Genomic DNA, 25488 nt, shown 5'->3' on the forward strand with positions numbered 1-25488 from the left:
CCAAACATAGTTCCCATAGGAACCTCTAGTCAAGAAAGACGTTGTTGTGACCTATACTGTACTAGAGTCCACGGACCGTATCCACAATGCATCTCAGAGTAGGAGTGCTGATCCAGGATCAGCAGTTGTGTCTGTTAGATAGTTGTGTCTGTATAGAATAAGATATGGACAGATCCTAGATCGGCACTTCTACTCAGACAATGTCAAACTGAACAGGAGACAGAAAGGACCTGTGGACATTGTGGACATTGATTAAGACCAACAGACAGGCCAATCAAATCAGAAAAGCACAAAAAATATTCCTGTCAAGGATTGTCTAAGTAAAACCAATATACTTTATAGAGACCTTAAAGACATGCCCGGGTACTTTGGCGACTGGTAAGTATTTTTTAAATCTCCCGCTTTGGGCTGGATATGTCAATGTGTAGCTCATACATGCATAATCTATGAGCAGAATTACGGTCTTACCTCAATTACAAAACCCAGAGTTTGAAAGTGACAGTTTTCTGGAAGCTGTGCAGTGCCATTTTCCCTACATTTACCTGCACGTGGGCCAGCCCCCTATTCATTATTTGAGTTTCAACCAATGAGCTTCAATCCCTCAACATTTGACTGACAACTAGCAAGAAGCAAACCCAGCAGAGCAAGAGAAATGACGTGGTCGGGACCATTTTTGGCTCGTGGGCGCTACTTAACTACTGGTTAAAAAGTATACAAAAGTACGGGAGAATATCTTTAAGGGAGAGTGTGCATTTGAGTGCTCAGTACAATCGTTTCGACAATCACTCTCACCATACTTGACATTGAAACACAGAGGGCTGTGGGAGTCCATCATGGAAGCTCCAACAGTGTGTGTGTGTGCGTTCAACATGCCTTTCAACAACAAAAGCAAATACAAGCAAGACAACATTCAAAATAGGCATATCCAAGAAGAAAACACAATGAAAAAACAGATTTCAACATTCCACCTGGTTAGTGGTATTACAGATATTATTTTCTCTTTTTTATTTTTTTTTACAATAAAAATATTTGGCCATATCTCAAATCTTTTCTTCTTCTCAGGATCGGAAATGTCACCAAGAAAAGATAAGAGAAGAGAAGGACAAAGCAACATGACGCCACACTGCACCAGACCATGCAAACAACTTTCTGAACCCTTCCCTGGACTATACACACTGCAAGTCATGCAATGGAGAGTGAGACATTCAGCCTGGAAAAAACATTAGCATTGACTACATTACCCAGAATTCCTAGTTCCAGTATAGTCTCAAAAACGAGAGGCATTTATGGCTAAATGTTTTTTTCTTTCTTTTAATGTTCATTCAAAATGTAGGAAAATGATAGTGATGGACTGTGATCTCGTTTTGTGCCATTGTCCCTTCCAGCTTTCAATGGTAAAACAGCAAAAACACACAAATCGATTTGGCAAGCTGATCAATTGGAGAGAGAACGACACACCAAACAGACAGACATGCAGAGAGTTTAGCGACAGCCAATCACAGCGATGCTGAGGGGAGATGCAGAGCCAATCAAAACGACAGCAGAACAAAAAACACAACAGAAACATCCTCAATGATCATCAACGTCCTCCGTGGTAGCAGGTTGTCTCAAACTCACGCACACACACCTTTTATCCAAAATATACTGCTAACAAATTTGTCATAACCTGCCCCTACCCCACTGCCCCCTCATCCTCAACCATGTCTTGTTGCTAGTCCAGGTTGATTGACATCAAGTGACCATGCCCAGAAGCCCATCCAAGAGGAAAGATTAACTACTGATATCACTGTCAGGAGACTACAGCAGAGTAGTGATATCACTGTCAGGGGACTACAGCAGAGTATTGATATCACTGGCAGGGGACTACAGCAGAGTAGTGATATCACTGGCAGGGGACTACAGCAGAGTATTGATATCACTGGCAGGGGACTACAGCAGAGTAGTGATATCACTGTCAGGGGACTACAGCAGAGTAGTGATATCACTGTCAGGGGACTACAGCAGAGTAGTGATATCACTGGCAGGGGACTACAGCAGAGTAGTGATATCACTGGCAGGGGACTACAGCAGAGTAGTGATATCGTTGGCAGGGGACTACAGCAGAGTAGTGATATCACTGGCAGGGGACTACAGCAGAGTAGCGATATCACTGGCAGGGGACTACAGCAGAGTAGTGATATCGTTGGCAGGGGACTACAGCAGAGTAGTGATATCACTGGCAGGGGACTACAGCAGAGTAGTGATATCACTGGCAGGGAACTACAGCAGAGTAGTGATATCGTTGGCAGGGGACTACAGCAGAGTAGTGATATCGTTGGCAGGGGAAGGGACTACAGCAGAGTAGTGATATCGTTGGCAGGGGAAGGGACTACAGCAGAGTAGCGATATCGTTGGCAGGGGACTACAGCAGAGTAGCGATATCACTGTCAGGGGACTACAGCAGAGTAGTGATATCACTGGCAGGGGACTACAGCAGAGTAGCGATATCGTTGGCAGGGGACTACAGCAGAGTAGCGATATCGTTGGCAGGGGACTACAGCAGAGTAGTGATATCGTTGGCAGGGGACTACAGCAGAGTAGTGATATCGTTGGCAGGGAAGGGACTACAGCAGAGTAGTGATATCGTTGGCAGGGGAAGGGACTACAGCAGAGTAGTGATATCACTGGCAGGGGACTACAGCAGAGTAGTGATATCGTTGGCAGGGGACTACAGCATAGTGATATCGTTGGCAGGGGACTACAGCAGAGTAGCGATATCGTTGGCAGGGGAAGGGACTACAGCAGAGTAGCGATATCACTGGCAGGGGACTACAGCAGAGTAGCGATATCGTTGGTAGGGGACTACAGCAGAGTAGCGATATCACTGGCAGGGAACTACAGCAGAGTAGTGATATCGTTGGCAGGGGACTACAGCAGAGTAGTGATATCGTTGGCAGGGGACTACAGCAGAGTAGTGATATCGTTGGCAGGGGACTACAGCAGAGTAGTGATATCGTTGGCAGGGGACTACAGCAGAGTAGTGATATCGTTGGCAGGGGACTACAGCAGAGTAGTGGTATCGTTGGCAGGGGACTACAGCAGAGTAGTGATATCACTGGCAGGGGACTACAGCAGAGTATTGATATCACTGGCAGGGGACTACAGCAGAGTAGTGATATCACTGGCAGGGGACTACAGCAGAGTAGCGATATCACTGGCAGGGGACTACAGCAGAGTAGCGATATCACTGGCAGGGGACTACAGCAGAGTAGTGGTATCGTTGGCAGGGGACTACAGCAGAGTAGTGATATCACTGGCAGGGGACTACAGCAGAGTAGTGATATCACTGGCAGGGGACTACAGCAGAGTAGTGATATCACTGGAAGGGGACTACAGCAGAGTAGTGATATCACTGGCAGGGCAGGGAACTACAGCAGAGTAGTGATATCACTGACAGGGGACTACAGCAGAGTAGTGATATCACTGTCAGGGGACTACAGCAGAGTAGCGATATCACTGGCAGGGGACTACAGCAGAGTAGTGATATCACTGGCAGGGGACTACAGCAGAGTAGTGATATCACTGGCAGGGGACTACAGCAGAGTAGTGATATCACTGTCAGGGGACTACAGCAGAGTAGTGATATCACTGGCAGGGGACTACAGCAGAGTAGTGATATTGTTGGCAGGGAACTAGAGCAGAGTAGTGATATCGTTGGCAGGGCAGGGGACTACAGCAGAGTAGTGATATCACTGTCAGGGGACTACAGCAGGGGTAGTGATATCACTGTCAGGGGACTACAGCAGAGTAGTGATATCACTGTCAGGGGACTACAGCAGAGTAGAGATATCGTTGGCAGGGGACTACAGCAGAGTAGAGATATAGTTGGCAGGGGAGGAGACTGCAGCAGAGTAGCGATATCATTGGCAGGGGAAGGGACTACAGCAGAGTAGTTATATCGTTGGCAGGGTAGGAGACTGCAGCAGAGTATTGATATCACTGCCAGGGAAGGAGACAGCAGTAGAGTAGTCAGTGGTCCTTAGCTGGTTAGATAGAGGGGATCTACCGGTCTCTTCAGTCCTGTGACATGTTCCTGTACTGGCTGATGTTCTAGCTAGAGTCTGAGGGTGTTCATGGTTCTCTCTCTGGTGGATCTACAGAGAGGTGGAGGGGAGCTTCTTGACACGTCGCTGGGCCAGGAAGGACGACTCAATGGGCTTGAGCTCCGGGGTGGGATGGGAGCTCTTCAAGGCAGAGTAGGTGGCAGCCATCGCCCCCTGTGGGAAGAGAAGAGGTAGTGCAATGTTAAGACAACAGTTGAGGACAAATATTGTTGCAGCTATTAAAAAAGTTAGGTCACATGGTGCTATTGGCAGAACAATTGACAATGCATGTGCAACATGGCGCTCTAATGACAACTTTTCAGACCTGTAATGAAATCGTCAGCTGAGTCCAGCAGAAATACACTACATGGCTAACAGTACGTTGACATGCGCTCATCGAACATCGTTACAAAATCATGGTTATTAATATGGAGTTGGTCCCTCCTTTGCTGCTATAACAGTCTCCTCTCTTCTGGGAGAGATGTTGGAACATTGCTGCAGGTACTTCCTTCCATTCAGCAACATGAGCATTAGTGAGGTCAGGAGCTGATGTTGGGAGATTAGGCCTGGCTCACAGTCAGATTTAAAATTCATTCCAAAGGTATTCGATTGGGTTGAGATCAGGGCTCTGTGCAGGCCAGTCAAGTTCTTCCACAACAATCTTGACAAACCATTTCTGTATGGACCTCGCTTTGTGCACTGGGACATTGTCATTATGAAACAGGAAAGGGCCTTCCCCAAACTTGACAGCACAGAATCATCTAGAATGTCATTGTATGCTGTAGCATTAAGATTTCCCTTCACTGGAACTAAGGGGCCAAGCCTGAACCATACAAACAGCCCCAGACCATTATTCCACCTCCACCAAACTTTACAGGTGGCACTTTGCATAGGGCAGGTAGCATTCTTCTGGCATCCATTAAACCCAGATTCGTCCATCGGACTGCCAGATGGTGAAGTGCGATTCATCACTCCAGAGAATGCGTTTCCACTGCGCCAGGGTTCAATGGCAGCTGACGCTTGGAGTTGCGTATGGTGATCTTAGGCTTTTGTGCGGCTGCTCAGCCATGGAAAGCACAGCTGAGCATAAATGTAAATTATTTTATTTTACTGGACTGATGGTACCTGCATCTGATGGGCATGGTGTTTCAAAACGACTGACGATCGACCAGTCAATCACGAATTGACCCATTTGGTAACCACTGGTGTACAGTATAGCATGAGTCTAGTACCTTGACTAGCTTGGCATCCTGGTGCTGCAGCTGGCTGTTGGATAGCTTGTCCCTCTGGACAATCCAGGGGTGCTTGAGGACCTGCATTGCGGTCAGCCGCTGGTGAGGGTCCACATGAAGCATCTTAGACACCAGGTCCTATAAAGACACATAGCTGGGAGGTTAGATGATTTCTAGATTATATACTGCACCTCCATCCTTGAAATCCGAACAGAAATACATTTAGTCATTGTTCCACTTCACTAAATTGCGAAAATAAAATATATAAGCCAGCACAGTTCAGGTCGGCACGATCGCGTGATAAGTTGTGTCACCCAGCAAGTCCTAGTCAGTCCTAGTAAGTCCTACAGTACCTTCGCTGCTTCCGACACGGCATCCCAGTTGCCTCCAGTCAGGGTGAAGTGACCGCTGCCTATCCTGCTCAGGATCTCATCTGGAGTGTCCTCGGGCCCGTTGGCAAATGGCGTGAAGCTGAGGGGGAGAGAGGGAGTGAGCACCAGTCAAATGAGAATGAATGTGTATGTATATGTGTAAGTGAGTGATTGAGAACATAACATTTTGTTGGAGTGGGATACAGTGCACAGCTGTATGAGTGACATGTGGTGTGTTCCTTACCCAGCCAGCATGGTGTACAACAACACTCCCAGACTCCATATGTCACAGCCCTCGTCATAGCCCTGACGCTTTAACACCTAGAACCCACACAGCATTATGTCACATCACCTGGGTAGAGCTATACACCAAAGGCAATAAAGTGCGTTGACAAGGACACTAGCTTATCGATGCCCCCTATCGGACAGAGCTCATGGGCGGACATGCCCCCAATTGGACAGAGCTCATGGGCGGACATGCCCCCAATTGGACAGAGCTCATGGGCGGACATGCCCCCTATTGGACAGAGCTCATGGGCGGACATGCCCCCTATTGGACAGAGCTCATGGGCGGACATGCCCCCTATTGGACAGAGCTCATGGGCGGACATGCCCCCTATCGGACAGAGCTCATGGGCGGACATGCCCCCTATCGGACAGAGCTCATGGGTGGACATGCCCCCTATTGGACAGAGCTCATGGGCGGACATGCCCCCTCAGTGACGCGGCTTCCTTCGATGTCCCGCAAAATTAGAAAACAGCAACATCAAAAACGCTCCCGTGACTTTAAACATGTTTAACCATCTATATGGCAACGTTCATGTCGATACATATTTAGTTACCTTAAGACGGATGTGTCTCAACAAAGCCAAAATACTCTTTTGACCCAGGCGACATAGACCTCGGGTGAAAGTTTCAATTGAAACAGTGAACCTTCTTTCAGCTTGGAAAGGACATTCAATACATTTCAGAAATTTCCATCTTGAAGAAATAATGAGGGGAGGGATATACTGTGTCATCTCAGTGCCATGGACCGGGTTGAGGGTAAAACATTGCCATGTTACTCAATGGCATTGTTTGCTACGGGGAATGCTAAATAAACATGCTAAACAAACAGAGAAATTGTTCGCCCGTGGAATTAGACCACCAATCAATCGCTAGACGATACAGTGCATTCAGAAACTACACACACACACATATATACAGTGGGGCAAAAAAGTATTGTCAGGCACCAATTGCACAAGTTCTCCAACTTAAAAAGATGAGGCCTGTAATTTTCATCATAGGTACACTTCAAATATGACAGACAAAATAAGAAAAAAAATCCAGAAAATCACATTGTAGGATTTTTTATGAATTTATTTGCAAATTATGGTGGAAAATAAGTATTTGGTCACCTACAAACAAGCAAGATTCCTGGCTCTCACAGACCTGTAACTTGGTTCCTCTGTCCTCCACTCATTACCTGTATTAATGGCACCTGTTTGAACTTGTTATCAGTATAAAAGACACCTGTCCACAACCTCAAACAGTCACACTCCAAACTCCACTATGGCCAAGACCAAAGAGCTGTCAAAGGACACCAGAAACAAACTTGTAGACCTGCACCAGGCTGGGATGACTGAATCTGCAATAGGTAAGCAGCTTGGTTTGAAGAAATCAACTGCGGGAGCAATTATTAGGAAATGGAAGACATACAAGACCACTGAAAATCTCCCTCGATCTGGGGCTCCACGCAAGATCTCACCCCGTGGAGTCAAAATTATCACAAGAACGGTGAGCAGAAATCCCAGAACCACACAGGGGGACCTAGTGACCTGCAGAGAGCTGGGACCAAAGTAACAAAGCCTACCATCAGTAACACACTACGCCGCCAGGGACTCAAATCCTGCAGTGCCAGACGTGTCCCCCTGCTTAAGCCAGTACATGTCCAGGCCCGTCTGAAGTTTGCTAGAGAGCATTTGGATGATCCAGAAGAAGATTGGGAGAATGTCATATGGTCAGATGAAACCAAAATATAACTTTTTGGTAAAAACTCAACTCGTCGTGTTTGGAGGACAAAGAATGCTGAGTTGCATCCAAAGAACACCATACCTATGGCATGGGGGTGGAAACATCATGCTTTGGGGCTGTTTTTCTGCAAAGGGACCAGGACGACTGATCCGTGTAAAGGAAAGAATGAATGGGGCCAAGTATTGTGAGATTTTGAGTGAAAACCTCCTTCCATCAAAAAGGGCATTGAAGATGAAACGTGGCTGGGTCTTTCAGCATAACAATGATCCCAAACACACCGCCCGGGCAACGAAGGAGTGGCTTCGTAAGAAGCATTTCAAGGTCCTGGAGTGGCCTAGCCAGTCTCCAGATCTCAACCCCATAGAACATCTTTGGAGGGAGTTGAAAGTCCATGTTTCCCAGCAACAGCCCCAAAACATCACTGCTCTAGAGATCTCCATGGAGGAATGGGCCAAAATACCAGCAAGTGTGTGAAAACCTTGTGAAGACTTACAGAAAACGTTTGACCTCTGTCATTGCCAACAAAGGGAAAAGCACCTTTAGTAAATCTGCATTCTCTGTGAGAGCTTCCCATGTCTGGAATACACTGCCATCAGACACACATAACTGCACCACATCACACTTTCACAAAATGCTTGAAGATATGGCTAAAGGTCAATCAGATTTGTGAACATGGTCCCTAGCTGTGTGTTGCCGCTTTCCATGTTGTCTGTATCTTGTGAGGTGTGGAAACACTTTGTTGCTTTTATGAATTTTGTCTTGCTGCTTTTTGTTCTATGTTGCTCTGTCTGTATGCTACGTCTTGCTTGTCCAATGTTGCTCTGTCTGTATGCTACGTCTTGCTTGTCCAATGTTGCTCTGTCTGTATGCTACGTCTTGCTTGTCCAATGTTGCTATGTCTTGCTTGTTCTATGTTGCTATTGTCTATATTGTAATTGTTTTTAATAACCTGCCCAGGGACTGCGGTTGAAAATTAGCCGGTTGGCTAAAACCAGCACTTTTACTGAAACGTTGATTAATGTGCACTGTCCCTGTAAAAATAAAAAATAAACTAAACTTAAACTTTATTCTGTACTTTGTTGAAGCACATTTGGCAGCGTTTACAGCCTCAAGTCTTTTTGGGTATGACGCTACAAGCTTGGCACGCCTGTATTTGGGGAATCTTTCCCATTATTCTCTGCAGATCCTCTCAAGCTCTGCCAAGTTGGATGGGGAGCGTTGCTGCACAGCTATTTTCAGGTCTCTACAGAGATATTAGACAGGGTTCAAGACGGCCAGCATCCCAGAGTCACCTCTTCACTGTCGACTTTGAGACCGGTGTTTTGCATGTACTAGATAATAAAGCTGCCAGTTGAGGACTTGTGAGGCATCTTTCTCAAACTAGACACTAATGTACTTGTTCTCTTGCTCAGTTGGGCACCGGGTCCTCCCACTCCTCTTTCTATTCTGGGTAGAGTTTCTTGGCAATTTCTCACATGGAATAGCCTTAATTTCTCAGAACAAGAAAAGACTGATGAGTTTCAGAAGAAAGGTCTTGGTTTCTGGCCATTTTGAGCCTGTAATCGAACCCACAAATTCTGATGCTCCAGATACTCAACTAGTCTAAAGAAGACCAGTTTTATTTCTTCTTTAAATCAGAACAGTTTTCAGCTGTGCTAAAATAATTGCAAAAGGGTTTTCTAATCATCAATTAGCCTTTCACAATGATAAACTTAGTCATCTACAACATCTATACTGCATTTCTGATCAATTTGATGTTATTTTAAAAATTGACAAAATATTTGCTTTTCTTTCAAAAACAAGGCCATTTCTAAGTGACCCCAAACTTTTGAATGGTAGTGTAAACGCACACACACTATATAAAAGGATGCACGATATATCGGTGAACATATCGGAATAGGCCATATTCTAATTCCTAATTCTAACGCCACCGATTCTGTCACAACAGTGGAGTGCGCATGCCCATTCTGACTTCGTCAATGCTATGCTAACCAGTTAGCTATCAGCTAGTGTGCGACAGTGCTGACTAGTTTCTATGGAGTGAAGATGGCCCCTTTTCCCGACGAGGTGGATGTTTTTACTGGCCCACATTGGCGAATGAAACAGTTGCCCTTGACAACAGTGGGCCCTGGGAACAAAACTGCCCACACAGGCTGTGAACAAGTGATTCCGTGGAATTCTCTCTTTGCTGTGTTGCCACCAAGCTCGATGCTAGGTACAAGGACCGCTACTTCGATGCAGACAAGAAACAGGGTTTATGTGAAATGTTACATACAGAGCTGGACATGATGGAAACGGACACAGTAATAGTGCACACCGAGGATGAGGCCACCGACAGACAGAGCTGAAACTTCACTGCTTGACATGTATGATGCAATCCTGGTTGAGAATGAAACGACGAAACAGCACAGCAAGTAAGTGAAAGAAATAGGTTTTGATTATGTTTCACTGGTAATGGGGACATACGTAAATGCCAACAATATATATATTTTGGTCAGTGTGTGTGTGTAACCTTTATTTAACTAGGCAAGTTAGTTAAGAACAAATGTTTAATTACAACGACGGCCTACCAAACACGGACGACACTGGGCCCTATGGGACTCCCAATTACGACCAGATGTGATACAGCCTGGATTCGAACCAGGGACTTTAGTGACAGCTCTTGCACAGTGATGCTGTGTCCATGTGTGTGTGTTAACTATTTAACTGTACAATAATGTTTAAAAGTCTGCTAAAATGTTAAATACTGGGGTTTTTTTGTCAAGGAAAATATTGGATATCGTATCGGCCAAAAATGTAATATTGGTGGATCAATAATCTCGCTCTCTATGGTTTATTTTCTATTAAAACTCCCCAAATAGCATATGATAGGGGGCATTGATGCGCTATGCATGTATTTAATCATCATCATCATAAATGACTAACACACTCTCACGGGCCTTACCTCCGGGGCTACAAAGTTAGCGGTGTAGCATGGAGTCATGAGCAGGCCGTTGTCAGCTCTCAGCTGCTTGGCAAAACCAAAGTCACAGATCCGGATAGACTCAGAGTTCCCCGACTCATCTACATAAAGGATGTTACTGGGCTTTAGATCCCTGTGGACAACCTGGCGAAGAGGAGAGGGTAGGAAGAGCGAGGAGAGGAGGGGAGGAGAGAGTAGAAGGGGGAGAAAGAGGTAGGAGGGGGTGAGGGAGAGAGAGGAGGTACAGGAGGAAGAGGAGGGTAGGAAGAGCGAGGAGAGGAGGGGAGGAGAGAGTAGAAGGGGGAGAAAGAGGAGAAAGGAGGGGGTGAGGGAGAGAGAGGAGAGGAAGAGAGGAGGTACAGGAGGAAGAGAGGAGGGGGTAGGGGAAGAAGAGAGGGTTAGGGCAGTATAGCAGAGAGGACAGGATGAGAGAATTTATTAATTAGTAAAGATTAAATGTGAATGCAAAAATAATCTACTTCAACTGCTCACTTGGAGAGATATATATATACACACACATACACAGTATATTTATATATACACACAGTAGCAGTCAAAAGTTTGGACACACCCACTCAAGGGTTTTTCTTTATTTTTTCTACATTGTAGAATAATAGCAAAGACTATGAAATATACACATATGGAATCATGTAGTACCCCAAAAAAGTGTTAAAAACCATCAAGCGCTATGATGAAACTGGCTCTCATGAGGACCGCCACAGGAAAGAAAAACCCAGAGTTACCTCTGCTGCAGAGGATAAGTTCATTAGTTACCAGCCTCAGAAATTTCAGCCCAAATAAATAATTCATAGAGTTCAAGTAACAGACCTCTCAATATCAACTGTTCAGAGGAGACTGTGTGGCTCAAGACTTCATGCTTGAATTGCTGCTAAGAAACCATTACTAAAAGACACCTATAAGAAGAAGAGACTTGTTTGGGCCAAGAAACACAAACAATGGACATTAGACCAGTGGAAATCTGTTCTTTGGTCTGATTGAGTTCAAATTTGAGATTTTTGGTTCCAACCTTCGTGTCTTTGTGAGACGCAGAGTAGGCGAACGGATGATCTCTGCATGTGTGATTCCCACTGTGAAGCATGGAGGAGGTGGTGTGATGGTGTGGGGGTGCTTTGCTGTTTACACCGTGAGTGATTTATTTAGAATTCAAGGCACACTTATCCAGCATGGCTACCACAGCATTCTGCAGGGATACACAATCCCATCTGGTTTGGGCTTAGCGGGACTATCATCTGTTTTTCAACAGGACAATGACCCAACACCTCCACACTGTGTAAGGGCTATTTGACCAAGAAGAAGAGTGATGGAGTGCTGCATCAGATGACCTGGCCTCCACAATCACCTGACCTCAACCCAATGGAGATGATTTGGGATGAATTGACTGCAGAGTGAAGGAAAAGCAGCTCAGCATATGTGGGATCTCCTTCAAGCATTCCAGGTGAAACTGGTTGAGAGAATGCCAAGAGTGTCATCAAGGCAAAGTGTGGCTACTTTGAAGAATCTCAAATATTAAATACTTTTTTGGTTACTAAATGATTCCATAGGTGTTATTTCATAGTTGTGATGTCTTCACTATTATTGTACAATGTAGAAAATAGTAAAACATAAATTAAAACCCTTGAATGATTAGGTGTCCAAATGTATGTCTGGTACTATATATTTTAAAGAATGAATATTAGAACACAGAGAAAAAAGGAGGAGAAAAAAAAAACATACTAAGAATAAGGAGGAATATCAAACTACTGTTTAAGTCCATAGTGACCAGTCTGTTACAGTGTGTAGATGAGTGTCTCACCCCCTGTGCGTGGAGGTATTCTACAGTCTTAGTGATGGTGTGGAGCACGGAGCTGGCTTCTCGCTCGGAGAAGATCTTCTGTTTGAGGATCCGGTCCAGCAGCTCCCCACCTCTCATCAGCTCTGTCACCAGATACACCTGCTTCCCATTGTCATACACCTGACAGAAGGAGAGAACACATGATGGATGGCTCAGGGTGTGTGTGTGTGTGTGGGTGGGTGCGTGTGCGTGTACTCACGTCTTTCAGGGTGATGATGTTGGGGTGCTGGCCGTATCTCAACAGGATCTCAATCTCCTCTGAGGGGTCTGTCATGGTCTTGTCAATCACCTGACAATACCACAATATTATGAATCCTCCATTAGGAGACCATTTGAGAGATGACAAATGACTAGAACGGCACTCTCCAAAAATACCATCAAAATAATGAATAGTCAAGTCCAACTACAGGTTTGGAATGGATTCAGCAGCCCACAAGGTGGATGGATAAGAACTTGGGGTTCTTGGGAGAGTGACAACCCAGAGAGGGAGGTTACAGTGTGTGTTCTGACCTTGGCGGCGTACTCGGTGTTGGTGGCTTTGTGGATACAGCGCTTGCAAACGGAGAAAGAGCCCATGCCGATGTCCTCCTTCAACATGTAGCCATCGCTGAACAACACGTTCTTTCCATGGAGTTGCTGTATGAACCACACACACACACACACACACACGGTATAGTGCTTGAACTACAGTCTACAACAATCAATCTATTTTAATAGTATACTTTCTTCTATTATGATGTGTACACACACACACACATCACAGTTGTGGTAAAGCACAGAAAACATTGGAGGTAAAATCAAGCACATCATCCATCCTTACTGATGGTATTAGACCAAGCAATTCAACTGGATTAGAGGTTTACTCCTCAACAACATGTGCAGTGTAAAATCATCAAGCAATTAAACCTGAGACTTATCTGCCCTAAGTAAGTATGGCTTTCACTGTCATTACATTATACTGATTGACACAGCGTTGTAGGATGGAGAAATATGTCCATCTAGTGGTCAGAGAGTGAAAGAGCATTCTCTCCTTCAAAACGCCAACTAAAGACAAAATCCTGGGGAGGGAACCATCTGCCTGTTAGATAGATCTCTGTCTTCTTACTGTCTATATGATATAGTTTTTTATAGAAATTAATATAAGAAATGAGAACGCGCCTGCTAAATAGCATATATTATAATTATATATTAATAGTAGGCATTTCCCATCTGTAATGGACTGCTGACCTGGACCACTGGGTGTGGTGTGGGCTTGGCCGGTTCCTTGGCCCCCTCCTCATCCAGCATGGCCGGGGCGACGAAGCTGAAGCCCCGGAAGAGCTGGTGGGCTCCGGCACTGGGTGGAACACCTGGGGAGTCTGTGGGAATCAGAGCAAGAACACAACTTCATACACACTTAGATTGTCAGCCCTGGTCTGTCTTGTCACGCTAGGACAAGTTACTCTTGTCAACTTTGACCTCTTACCTTTGGGTGTGCGGGAGGTGAACTCCGAGTCGAAGTAGAAGGTGTCGTCTGGTCGGGCCACCGCCGGCTTGAACGGGGGTGGGATCTCTCGCCGGAACAGTTTCTGAAAGCGTTAAAATAGTTTCTGAAAAGGTTTCAAATAATGGAGACTTGACAATTGCCCGTAGCATATGAAAATATTCATTTAAAAATGCTAATTGGATAATGAGATTGATAATGAGTCCTGATAGGACGACACTATGAGTGTGCAATGAGTGCTAGAGGGGAGGCCCCACTCACGTTCCAGTCGATGGTGGAGAAGAACGTGTGGCGTTTGATCTCCTCTGCACCATCCGTCCCGGACCCTGTCCACACAATCACACTATTAGTACGGATGACTGCATACATCACCACCAGCTCTATGCTTAAAGCGGCAATCAGCAGTTGAAGCAATGCGTTCTTCCCGCCAGCCTGGCAAATTCATAAACAGATCTATGGATGCATGGAGAGACCATTCACCATATCAATATAGGTTTTATAAGGTAGTTTTAACCATGTTTATATTTGTTAAATACAACAAGCTTATATTTTCAGTTCTGAATGGGTACGACAGTTGAACTAAACTCATGAGGCATTTATAAGTTATATTCTTCAAGAATCAATAGTTACACGGACAAACTTAAACTTAATAATTTGCTTGATAACTTAAATGATCGTGCCCCAGGTTATATGAAAAACCACATTGATGTGGTCTATAACCAACACCAATACCAGAGCTACAGTAGTGTTATGTCTTGTAAAATCAGAGTAAACAGTACTGCGAGGAGCATGTTTTTCTATACAGGCATTTGTCTATGGAATATCCTCCCCTTGGAGATCAAGCAAAGAAAAAGTTGAAATAGTTTTAAAAAGCAGGAAACAGTTTTCATTTGGACAAGTTTGTCTGAGAAACCACTCCACTGACCCCTACTGCCTGGTTAGTTGCATTTATTTGAAGGATCAGTATGATGCGAAATTAATATGGTTGATTTTTTTAAGGTTATGCAGTGAATAGTTCCACTTTTTATGTTGTCAATATAAAAGAATGTATTTATGGTTGTTTGCAATTTTGTCTTGCCTTTTAATCATGCGTGTTATTGTTTTAACCATCGAGGAACACTTTGGAAACAAGCATTTTAATGAATACTTTCAAGTGATATCCTCTGGGTCCACATGGTATATTTTGTTGTATGTGTCTGTTACCCAAAATACATTTAATTCAATACATATCCTTAATTTATACGTCTACAACTGGATGTACCAACTGCAGATTGTCCCTTTAATATCAAATCAGTCTTATTATACCACAGTAATTACTCTCCTAGTGGAGTAACCACTGTAATTAGCTTGTCACTGGCTAGTGGGTAAGTACTCACCCATTCTGTTGATGGGGTTCCTCTTGAACAGAGCTCGGAGGAGACTCTGGGCCTCTGTACTGAGGAATTGGGGCATTCCCAATCTGGCCCTGCAGAGGGACACATTGTTACATCCAGAAGTTGTATAAAATAGCAGCCTGGTTAATCCAGACTGAACGCTCACCACGGTTTCCTTGAACGCAGCATTCAGGCTGGTTTAGTTGGGCTAAATAAATAGTACTTCTCTGGTAATAATTAGAGACACTCTAGCCAGTGATTGTTGGCTCAGTGTGGTTCTGCAAAGGAACCCTATTGCCTATATAGTGTTGAATTATATAGACTCAGCAAAAAAAGAAACGTCCCCGCACTGTCAACTGCGTACATTTTCAGCAAACTTAACATGTGTAAATATTTATGAACATAAGATTCAACAACAGACAAACTGAACAAGTTCAACAGACATGTGACTAACAGAAATGGAATAATGTGCCTGAACAAAGAGGGGGTCAAAATCAAAAGTAACAGTCAGTATCTGGTGTGGTCAACAGCATTAAGTACTGCAGTGCATCTCCTCCTCATGGACTATACCAGGTTTGCCAGTTCTTGCTGTGAGATGTCACCCCACTCTTCCACCAAGGCACCTGCAAGTTTCTGGACATTTCTGTGGGGAATGGCCCTAGCCCTGACCCTCCGATCCAACAGGTCCCAGATGTGCTCAATGGGATTGAGATCCGGGTTCTTCGCTGGCCATGGCAGAACACTGACATCACTCACAGAACGAGCAGTATGGCTGGTGGCATTGTCATGCTGGAGGGTCATGTCAGGATGCGCCTGCAGGAAGGGTACCACATGAGGAAGGAGGATGTCTTCCCTGTAACTCACAGCGTTGACTTTGCCTGCAATGACAACAAGCTCAGTCCGATGATGCTGTGACACACTTCCCCAGACCATGACAGACCCTCCACCTCCAAATGGATCCCGCTCCAGAGGACTGATCATCACCCCTGGTGAGATAAAACCGTGACTCGTCAGTGAAGAGCACTTTTTGCCAGTCCTGTCTGGTCCAGCGACGGTGGGTTTGTGCCCATAGGCGACGTTGTTGCTGGTGATGTCTGGTGAGGACCTTACAACAGGCCTACAAGCCCTCAGTCCAGCCTCTCTCAGCCTATTGCGGACAGTCTGAGCACTGATGGAGGGATTGTGATTCCTTGTGTAACTCGGGCAGTTGTTGCCATCCTGTACCTGTCCCACAGGTGTGATGTTCGGATGTATCGATCCTGTGCAGGTGTTGTTACACGTGGTCTGTCACTGTGAAGATGATCAGCTGTCCGTCCTGTCTCCCTGTAGCGCTGTCTTAGGCGTCTCACAGTACGGACATTGCAATTTATTGCCCTGGCCACATCTGTAGTCCTCATGCCTCCTTGCAGCATGCCTAAGGCACGTTCACACAAATGAGCAGGGATCCTGGGCATCTTTCTTTTGGCGTTTTTCAGAGTCAGTAGAAAGGCCTCTTTAGTGTCCTAAGTTTTCATAACTGTGACCTTAATTGCCTACGGTCTGTAAGCTGTTTGTGTCTTAATGACCGTTCCACAGGTGCATGTTCATTAATTGTTTATGGTTCATTGAACAAGCATGGGAAACAGTGTTTAAACCCTTTATAATGAAGATCTGTGAAGTTATTTGGATTTTTACAAATGATCTTTGTAATACAGGGCCCTGAAAAAATGACTTATTTTTTTGCTGAGTTTATACGGCTTATCAAAAGGAGTGACCTATTCTGTGACAGCCTCTACTTACTTGAGGATGAGGTTCATGGTCTCTTTGCGGTCCTTCCCTTGGAACGGAAGCGATCCGGTCAGCATCTCAAACTGTCAAACAAATACAACCACCACCTTTTAAAAAAAAACACCTTTCACATTCAATTCTAGAGCTCTGAAGCAAACACACATCATACTCATGTCTGTTTGATTGTTTGTATTGTGAGGGTTGTGTTCATTAGGCACCAAACGGAAGTAAACAGACTGAAACTGGGAGAAACTACCTAAATGTGTCCAATAACGTTTATATTTGTTTTCAGTTGCAATGCGTTTTACCAAGTTCACAGTAGTGCACTAATGAATATGACCCAAACGACAGATGAAATGACTCACCATCAGTACCCCAAACGACCACCAGTCGGCGCTCTGTACGTGGCCCTGCCTGTTCACCACCTCTGGCGCCATGTATTCCACCGTACCACAGAAGGAGTAGGCCTTCTTCTCTTGGTCAACAGCCTCCTTACACAAGCCAAAATCTAGGGAGAAGACACCACAAGTCAGTTACTATCCAATTACCTGTACTACCATAAACACACGAGTACACACGAGAGAGGGAAAAAAGGACATTAACACTATGCTTTATGGAAATGGCCAGGAGTTTGACTATAACAACTAGTCTGTAGACGACAATTAGGGCCCAGGCTAGGTCTGCAATGGTAACCTATTCCCTATGGTGGGTAATTCTAGAGGGCCCTGGTCAAAAGGAGTGCACTATATTTTAGGGAAGAGGATGCCATTTCAGACAAAGCCCTAGAGTTCTCAACTAGCCAGGTCACATGATCAGGGAAAACTATCTGTAACACTTCCTGATGCCATGATGACTCTTCAGGTATTCTAAGGCCTTATCATTCAAATGCTCCATGTGAAGGAAATACACCACACCGGGATATTTTTAAGGTCACCTGTGGTGCTTGTGTGTGTGTGTGTGTGTGTGTGTGTGCGCGCGTGTGTGTACGCCAACAAGGTAAACAGATGAGAGGAGAGAGGGATTACAGGGTAGATAAGATGCAGGAGAAACTTTATTCATTTCAGGGTCATGCTCTATATCAGTACTTGTTTTTCGGTTAGTGTACCACCAACTGAATTTTGTTTTGGCCGGAGTACCCCTAAAGCACCCCCACATATCCATTTTACCAGTAGGCTATGGTCTCATGAGTCTTCAAGAACTCATACCCCCAGGGTCCTAGTACCCTCTGTGGACAGACCACGTACCCCCAGGGTCCTAGTACCCTCTGGACAGACCACGTACCCCCAGGGTCCTAGTACCCTCTGGACAGACCACGTACCCCCAGGGTCCTAGTACCCTCTGTGGACAGACCAGGGGTCCTAGTACCCCTGTGGACAGACCACGTACCCCCAGGGTCCTAGTACCCCCTGTGGACAGACCACGTACCCCCAGGGTCCTAGTACCCCCTGTGGACAGACCACGTACCCCCAGGGTCCTAGTACCCCCTGTGGACAGACCACGTACCCCCAGGGTCCTAGTACCCCCTGTGGACAGACCACGTACCCCCAGGGTCCTAGTACCCCCTGTGGACAGACTACACCCCCCAGGGTCCTAGTACCCTCTGTGGACAGACCACGTACCCCCAGGGTCCTAGTACCCCCTGTGGACAGACCACACCCCCAGGGTCCTAGTACCCCCTGTGGACAGACCACACCCCCAGGGTCCTAGTACCCCTGGTTGGGAACCACTGCTCTACAGGTCCATGCATAGAGCAGTTATCTACACAGGAACAGATAAGAGTGGTGCCGACTCACTGACTAATGGGGAAGCCAAGTGGAACGAGAGAACAGGCAGAGGGATGTGTGTGTGTGGGGGGTGAGGCAGAGGGATGTGTGTGTGTGTGTGGGGGTGAGGCAGAGGGATGTGTGTGTGTGGGGGGGCAGAGGCAGAGGGATGTGTGTGTGGGGGGGTGAGGCAGAGGGATGTGTGCGTGTGTGGGGGTGAGGCAGAGGGATGTGTGTGTGTGGGGGGTGAGGCAGAGGGATGTGTGTGTGTGTGGGGGGTGAGGCAGAGGGATGTGTGTGTGTGGGGGGTGAGGCAGAGGGATGTGTGCGTGTGGGGGGGGTGAGGCAGAGGGATGTGTGTGTGTGGGGGGGTGAGGCAGAGGATGTGTGTGTGTGGGGGGGGTGAGGCAGAGGGATGTGTGTGTGTGTGGGGGGGTGAGGCAGAGGGATGTGTGCGTGTGTGGGGGGGGGGTGAGGCAGAGGGATGTGTGTGTGTGTGGGGGGGGGGTGAGGCAGAGGGATGTGTGTGTGTGGGGGGTGAGGCAGAGGGATGTGTGTGTGTGTGGGGGGGGTGAGGCAGAGGGATGTGTGTGTGTGGGGGGGGGAGGAGGCAGAGGGATGTGTGTGTGTGGGGGGGAGGCAGAGGGATGTGTGCGTGTGTGGGGGGTGAGGCAGAGGGATGTGTGTGTGTGGGGGGGGTGAGGCAGAGGGATGTGTGTGTGGGGGGTGAGGCAGAGGGATGTGTGTGTGTGTGGGGGGGTGAGGCAGAGGGATGTGTGTGTGTGTGGGGGGTGAGGCAGAGGGATGTGATGTGTGTGTGGGGGGGTGAGGCAGAGGGATGTGTGTGTGTGTGTGGGGGGTGAGGCAGAGGGATGTGTGTGTGGGGGGGGTGAGGCAGAGGGATGTGTGTGTGGGGGGGGTGAGGCAGAGGGATGTGTGTGTGTGTGTGGTGGTGGGGGGGGGGGAATGTCATATATACAGTGGCAAGAGACAGTATGTGAACCATTTGGAATTACCTGGATTTCTGCATAAATTCATCAAATGTGTTATTCATCTAAATCACAACAATAGACAAACACAGTCTGCTTAAACAATTTGTTATTGTATTTTTCTTGTCTATATTGAATACATCATTTAAACATTCAGTGTAGGTTGGGAAAAGTATCTAAACCCCTAGGCTAATGACTTCTTCAAAAGCTAATTGGAGTCAGGAGTCATCTAACTTGGAGTCCAATCAATGAGACGAGATTGGAGATGTTGGTTAGAGCCGTCTTGCCCTATAATAAATTTAAAAAACTCACAAAATGAGAGTTTGCTTTTCACAAGAAGCATTGCCTGATGTGAACCATGCTTCCAAACAAAAGACATATCCGAATATCTAACATTAAGAATTGTGGACTTGCGTAGAAAAGCTGGAAAGGGTTACAAAAGTATCTCTAAAAGCCTTGATGTCCATCAGTCCACGGTAAAGACAATTGTCTATAAGTGGAGAATGTTCACCACTGTTGCTACTCCCTGGGAGTGGCCGTCCTGCAAAGATGACTGCAACACTGCTCACTGAGGTTAAGAATCCTAGAGTGTCAGCTAAAGACAGCATGTTCCAGAGAGATATGTGTAACATCTCTGTTGACGAGTCCACGATACGTAAAATACGAAACAAGAATGGTGTTCATGGGAGGACACCATAGAAGAAGCCACTGCTGTACAAAAAAAACATTGTTGATGTCTGAAGTTTGCAAAAGTGCACCTGGATGTTCCACAGCGCTACTGGCAAAATAATCTGTGGACAGACGAAACTACAGTTGAGTTGTTTGGAAGGAACACAACACTATGTGTGGAGAAGAAAAGGCACAGCACACCAACATCAAAACCTCATCCCAACTGTAAAGTATGGAGGAGGGAGCATCATGGTTTGGGGCTGCTTTGCGGCATCAGGGCCTGGACAGCTTGCTATCGTCGACGGAAAAATTTATTTTTCAGGAGAATGTTAGGCTGTCCGCCAATTGAAGCTCAACGACCCAAAACTCAAAAGTAAATTAACAGAATGGCTTCAACAGAAGAAAATACGCCTTCTGGAGTGGCCCAAGCAGTCCTGACCTCAACCAACAGATACTGTGGCATGACCTCAAGAAAGCAGTTCACACCAGACATCCCAAGAATAAACTGAAACAGTTTTGTAAAGAGGAATGGTCTAAAAATCCACCCTGCACTGAGAATGTTTTCACGGTGTGTTCAATAAAGACATGAAAACATAATTGTTTGTGTGTTATTAGTTTAAGCAGACTGTTTGTCCATTGTTGTGACCTAGATGAAGATCAGATAAAATTTTATGACCAATTTATGCAGACATCCAGGTATTTCCAAAGATTTCACATACTTTTTTCTTGCCACTGTATAGACTTCTGTGTAAGCACTTTGTGACATCAGCGAATGTAAAAAAAAAAAAAAAGGCTTTATAAAACACATGTAATTGGTTGATTCCTTGTTGAGGTCACTTGTTAAAATCAACTTCAGTGTAGATGAAGTGGAGTACAGGTTGCATCATTTAGACCTTGAGCCAACAGAAATGGATTGTGTATGCGTGCCATTCAGAGGGTTAATGGGCAACACAAAATATTAAGTAGTATAGTAGTATAGGTGCCGTGCGTACCAGTTTGTGTGAAGAACTGCGTTTTTTCACGCTTAACAGATTCCCGTGTGTATCAAGAATGGTCCACCACCCAAAGACAACCTAGACAACTGTGGGAAGCATTAGAGTCAACATGGACCAGCATCCCTGTGGAATGCTTTCCACACCTAGTAGTCCATGCTCCGACGAATTGAGGAGGTTCTGAGGGCGGGGATAACTCAATATTAGGAAGGTTCTCCTTATATTTGGTATACTCCGTGTATATTGGGGGGGGGGGGGGGTAGTGTCTGTGTGTGTGTCCTACCTGTGAGTTTTATATGGCCCTCTTCATCCAGTAGAATGCTACAACAGAATAGAGAGTTGCCAGGCGTTATGTCAGTAATAGAGTTTGTCTCCGCGTTGTGTCACAAACAGATTGCAAAATACTTGGCATTATGAGGGTAGAATATTTCAAAAACCTGTAGACTCCATTTTTTATTTTGTATAATAGCCCTCATCCTCCCTCTCTTTCCTTCACAAATATGAAAATGTAATAGTAACAGCGCAGCCCAAATCAAGTCCCCCCAGTTAATTCACAGTATCAGAAATGTATACCGGTATGTCACACACGTAATAACATTTATGTAATTGGTTTGTGCACTCAGGCAAGGCTTTCTCATTCTCTAGTATCCATATGTCATGTTAAGACTCCAGTACTCATGACCAGACATGATGATTGTTGATAACATAAATGACCCCCATTAAAAATGAGAGGACAATCAATTACACTGCAGTGAAATTGGCCAGTTTCTAAACATGTGGATTAAGAGGCCTTGAATACGTACAGTTGAAGTCGGAAGTTTACATACACTTATGTTGGGGTCATTAAAACTAGTTTACATACACTTATGTTGGAGTCATTAAAACTAGTTTTGTACAAGAGGTTGGAGTCATTAAAACTAGTTTACATACACTTATGTTGTTTTAAAACTAGTTTAATAAAGGTTGGAGTCATTAAAACTAGTTTACATACACTTATGTTGGAGTCATTAAAACTAGTTTACATACACTTATGTTGGAGTCATTAAAACTAGTTTACATACACTTAGGTTGGAGTCATTAAAACTAGTTTATACACTTATGTTGAGTTTAAAACTAGTTTACATACATGTTGGAGTCATTAAAACTAGTTTACATACACTTATGTTGGCCAGTCATTAAAACTAGTTTACATACACTTATGTTGGAGTCATTAAAACTAGTTTACATACACTTATGTTGGAGTCATTAAAACTAGTTTACATACACTTATGTTGGAGTCATTAAAACTAGTTTACATACACTTATGTTGGAAAAAACTAGTTTAGATACACTTATGTTGGAGTCATTAAAACAGGTTACATACACTTAGACCTTGAGCCATTAAAACTAGTTTACATACACTTATGTTGGAGTCATTAAAACTAGTTTACATACACTTATGTTAAGTAGTCATTAAAACTAGTTTACATACACTTATGTTGGAGTCATTAAAACTAGTTTACATACACAGATTGAGTCATTAAAACTGGTCCACATACACAAAGGTTGGAGTCATTAAAACTGTTTACATACACTTAGGTTGGAGTCATTAAAACCAGCATCATTAAAACTAGTTTGCTTTCATTAAAACTAGTTTACATCCACTTAGGTTGGAGCTTAAAACTAGTTTACATACACTTAGGTTGAGGTTCTTTAGGGCTTATGGAGTAAAAACTCAATACATACACTTAGGTTGGAGTCATTAAAACTAGTTTACATACACTTATGTTGGAGTCATTAAAACTAGTTTACATACACTTATGTTGGAGTCATTAAAACTGGTTTACATACACTTAATGTTGGAGTCATTAAAATAGTTTACATACACTTATGTTGGAGTCATTAAAACTAGTTTACATACACTTAGGTTGGAGTCATTAAAACTAGTTTACAAAATACACTTATGTTGGAGAATCATTAAAACCTAGTTTACTCCATTTTTTATTTTGTATAAAACTAGTTTACATACACTTATGTTGGAGTCAAATTAAAATAGTTTACATACACTTATGTTGGAGTCATTAAAACTAGTTTACATACACTTAGGTTGGAGTCATTAAAACTAGTTTACATACACTTAGGTTGGAGTCATTAAAACTAGTTTACATACACTTGGTTGGAGTCATTAAAACTAGTTTACATACACTATGTTGGAGTCATTAAAACTAGTTTACATACACTTAGGTTGGAGTCATTAAAACTAGTTTACATACACTTAGGTTGAGTCATTAAAACTAATTACATACACTTATGTTGGAGTCATTAAAACTAGTTTACATACACTTAGGTTGGAGTCATTAAAACTAGTTTACATACACTTATGTTGGGGTCATTAAAACTAGTTTACATACACTTATGTTGGAGTCATTAAAACTAGTTTACATACACTTATGTTGGAGTCATTAAAACTAGTTTACATACACTTATGTTGGAGTCATTAAAAGTCATTTTTCAACCACTCCACAAATTTCTTGTTAACAAACTATAATTTTGGCAAGTCGGTTAGGACATCTACTTCGACCATGACACAAGTCATTTTTCCAACAATTGTTTACAGACAGTTTATTTCATTTATAATTCACTGCATCAAAATTCCAGTGGGTCAGGAGTTTACATACACTAAGTTGATTGTGCTTGGAAAATTCCAGAAAATGTCATGGCTTTAGAAGCTTCTGATAGGCTGATTGACATCATTTGAGTCAATTGGAGGTGTACCTGTGGATGTATTTCAAGGCCTACCTTCAAACTCAGTGCCTCTTTGCTTGACATCATGGGAAAATCAAAATAAATCAGCCTAGACCCCAGAAAAAAAATTGTAGACCTCCACAAGTCTGGTTCATCCTTGGGAACAATTTCCAAACGCCTGAAGGTCCCACGTTCATCTGTACAAACAATAGTACGCAAGTATAAACACCATGGGACCACGCAGCTGGAAGGAGATGTGTTCTGTCTCCTAGAGATGAACGTACTTTGGTGTGAAAAGTGCAATTCAATCCCAGAACAGCAAAGGACCTTGTGAAGATGTTGGAGGAAACAGGTACAAAAGTATCTATTTCCACAGTAAAAGAAGTCCAATAGCGACATTACATTTACATTTACGTCATTTAGCAGACGCTCTTATCCAGAGCGACTTACAAATTGGTGCGTTCACCTTAAGACATCCAGTGGAACAGCCACTTTACAATAGTGCATCTAAATCTTTTAAGGGGGGTGAGAAGGATTACTTTATCCTATCCTAGGTATTCCTGAAAGAGGTGGGGTTTCAGGTGTCTCCGGAAGGTGGTGATTGACTCCGCTGTCCTGGCGTCGTGAGGGAGTTTGTTCCACCATTGGGGGCCAGAGCAGCGAACAGTTTTGACTGGGCTGCGCGGAACTGTACTTCCTCAGTGGTAGGGAGGCGAGCAGGCCAGAGGTGGATGAACGCAGTGCCCTTGTTTGGGTGTAGGGCCTGATCAGAGCCTGGAGGTACTGAGGTGCCGTTCCCTCACAGCTCCGTAGGCAAGCACCATGGTCTTGTAGCGGATGCGAGCTTCAACTGGAAGCCAGTGGAGAGAGCGGAGGAGCGGGGTGACGTGAGAGAACTTGGGAAGGTTGAACACCAGACGGGCTGCGGCGTTCTGGATGAGTTGTAGGGGTTTAATGGCACAGGCAGGAGCCCAGCCAACAGCGAGTTGCAGTAATCCAGACGGGAGATGACAAGTGCCTGGATTAGGACCTGCGCTGCTTCCTGTGTGAGGCAGGGTCGTACTCTGCGGATGTTGTAGAGCATGAACCTACAAGAACGGGCCACCGCCTTGATGTTAGTTGAGAACGACAGGGTGTTGTCCAGGATCACGCCAAGGTTCTTAGCGCTCTGGGAGGAGGACACAATGGAGTTGTCAACCGTGATGGTGAGATCATG

At 44.7% G+C, this 25488-nt stretch overlaps 1 protein-coding gene across 4 annotated transcripts in view; it reads right to left on the minus strand.

The window, feature by feature from the left end:
- Positions 1-954: 954 nt before the first annotated feature.
- Positions 955-25488, minus strand: part of LOC115146431 (ribosomal protein S6 kinase 2 alpha-like) — an 86982-nt gene continuing 62448 nt past the window's right edge. For all 4 annotated transcript variants that reach the window (XM_029688493.2, XM_029688496.2, XM_029688495.2 and 1 more), the window contains 15 exons: positions 21832-21869; positions 17501-17643; positions 17148-17218; positions 15372-15460; positions 14257-14321; positions 13978-14080; positions 13740-13870; positions 13023-13148; positions 12712-12801; positions 12474-12632; positions 10643-10804; positions 5930-6006; positions 5668-5785; positions 5315-5452; positions 955-4256 (listed from right to left, as the gene is read on the minus strand). In XM_029688493.2, coding sequence (XP_029544353.1) covers positions 4134-4256; positions 5315-5452; positions 5668-5785; positions 5930-6006; positions 10643-10804; positions 12474-12632; positions 12712-12801; positions 13023-13148; positions 13740-13870; positions 13978-14080; positions 14257-14321; positions 15372-15460; positions 17148-17218; positions 17501-17643; positions 21832-21869 — 1633 coding nt within the window. In that variant the 3' untranslated portion in view covers positions 955-4133. The remainder of the gene's footprint in view (positions 4257-5314; positions 5453-5667; positions 5786-5929; positions 6007-10642; positions 10805-12473; positions 12633-12711; positions 12802-13022; positions 13149-13739; positions 13871-13977; positions 14081-14256; positions 14322-15371; positions 15461-17147; positions 17219-17500; positions 17644-21831; positions 21870-25488) is intronic.

The sequence above is a fragment of the Oncorhynchus nerka genome, linkage group LG18 (genome assembly GCF_034236695.1).
Source record: "Oncorhynchus nerka isolate Pitt River linkage group LG18, Oner_Uvic_2.0, whole genome shotgun sequence".
NCBI classification, from domain to species: Eukaryota; Metazoa; Chordata; class Actinopteri; order Salmoniformes; family Salmonidae; genus Oncorhynchus; species Oncorhynchus nerka.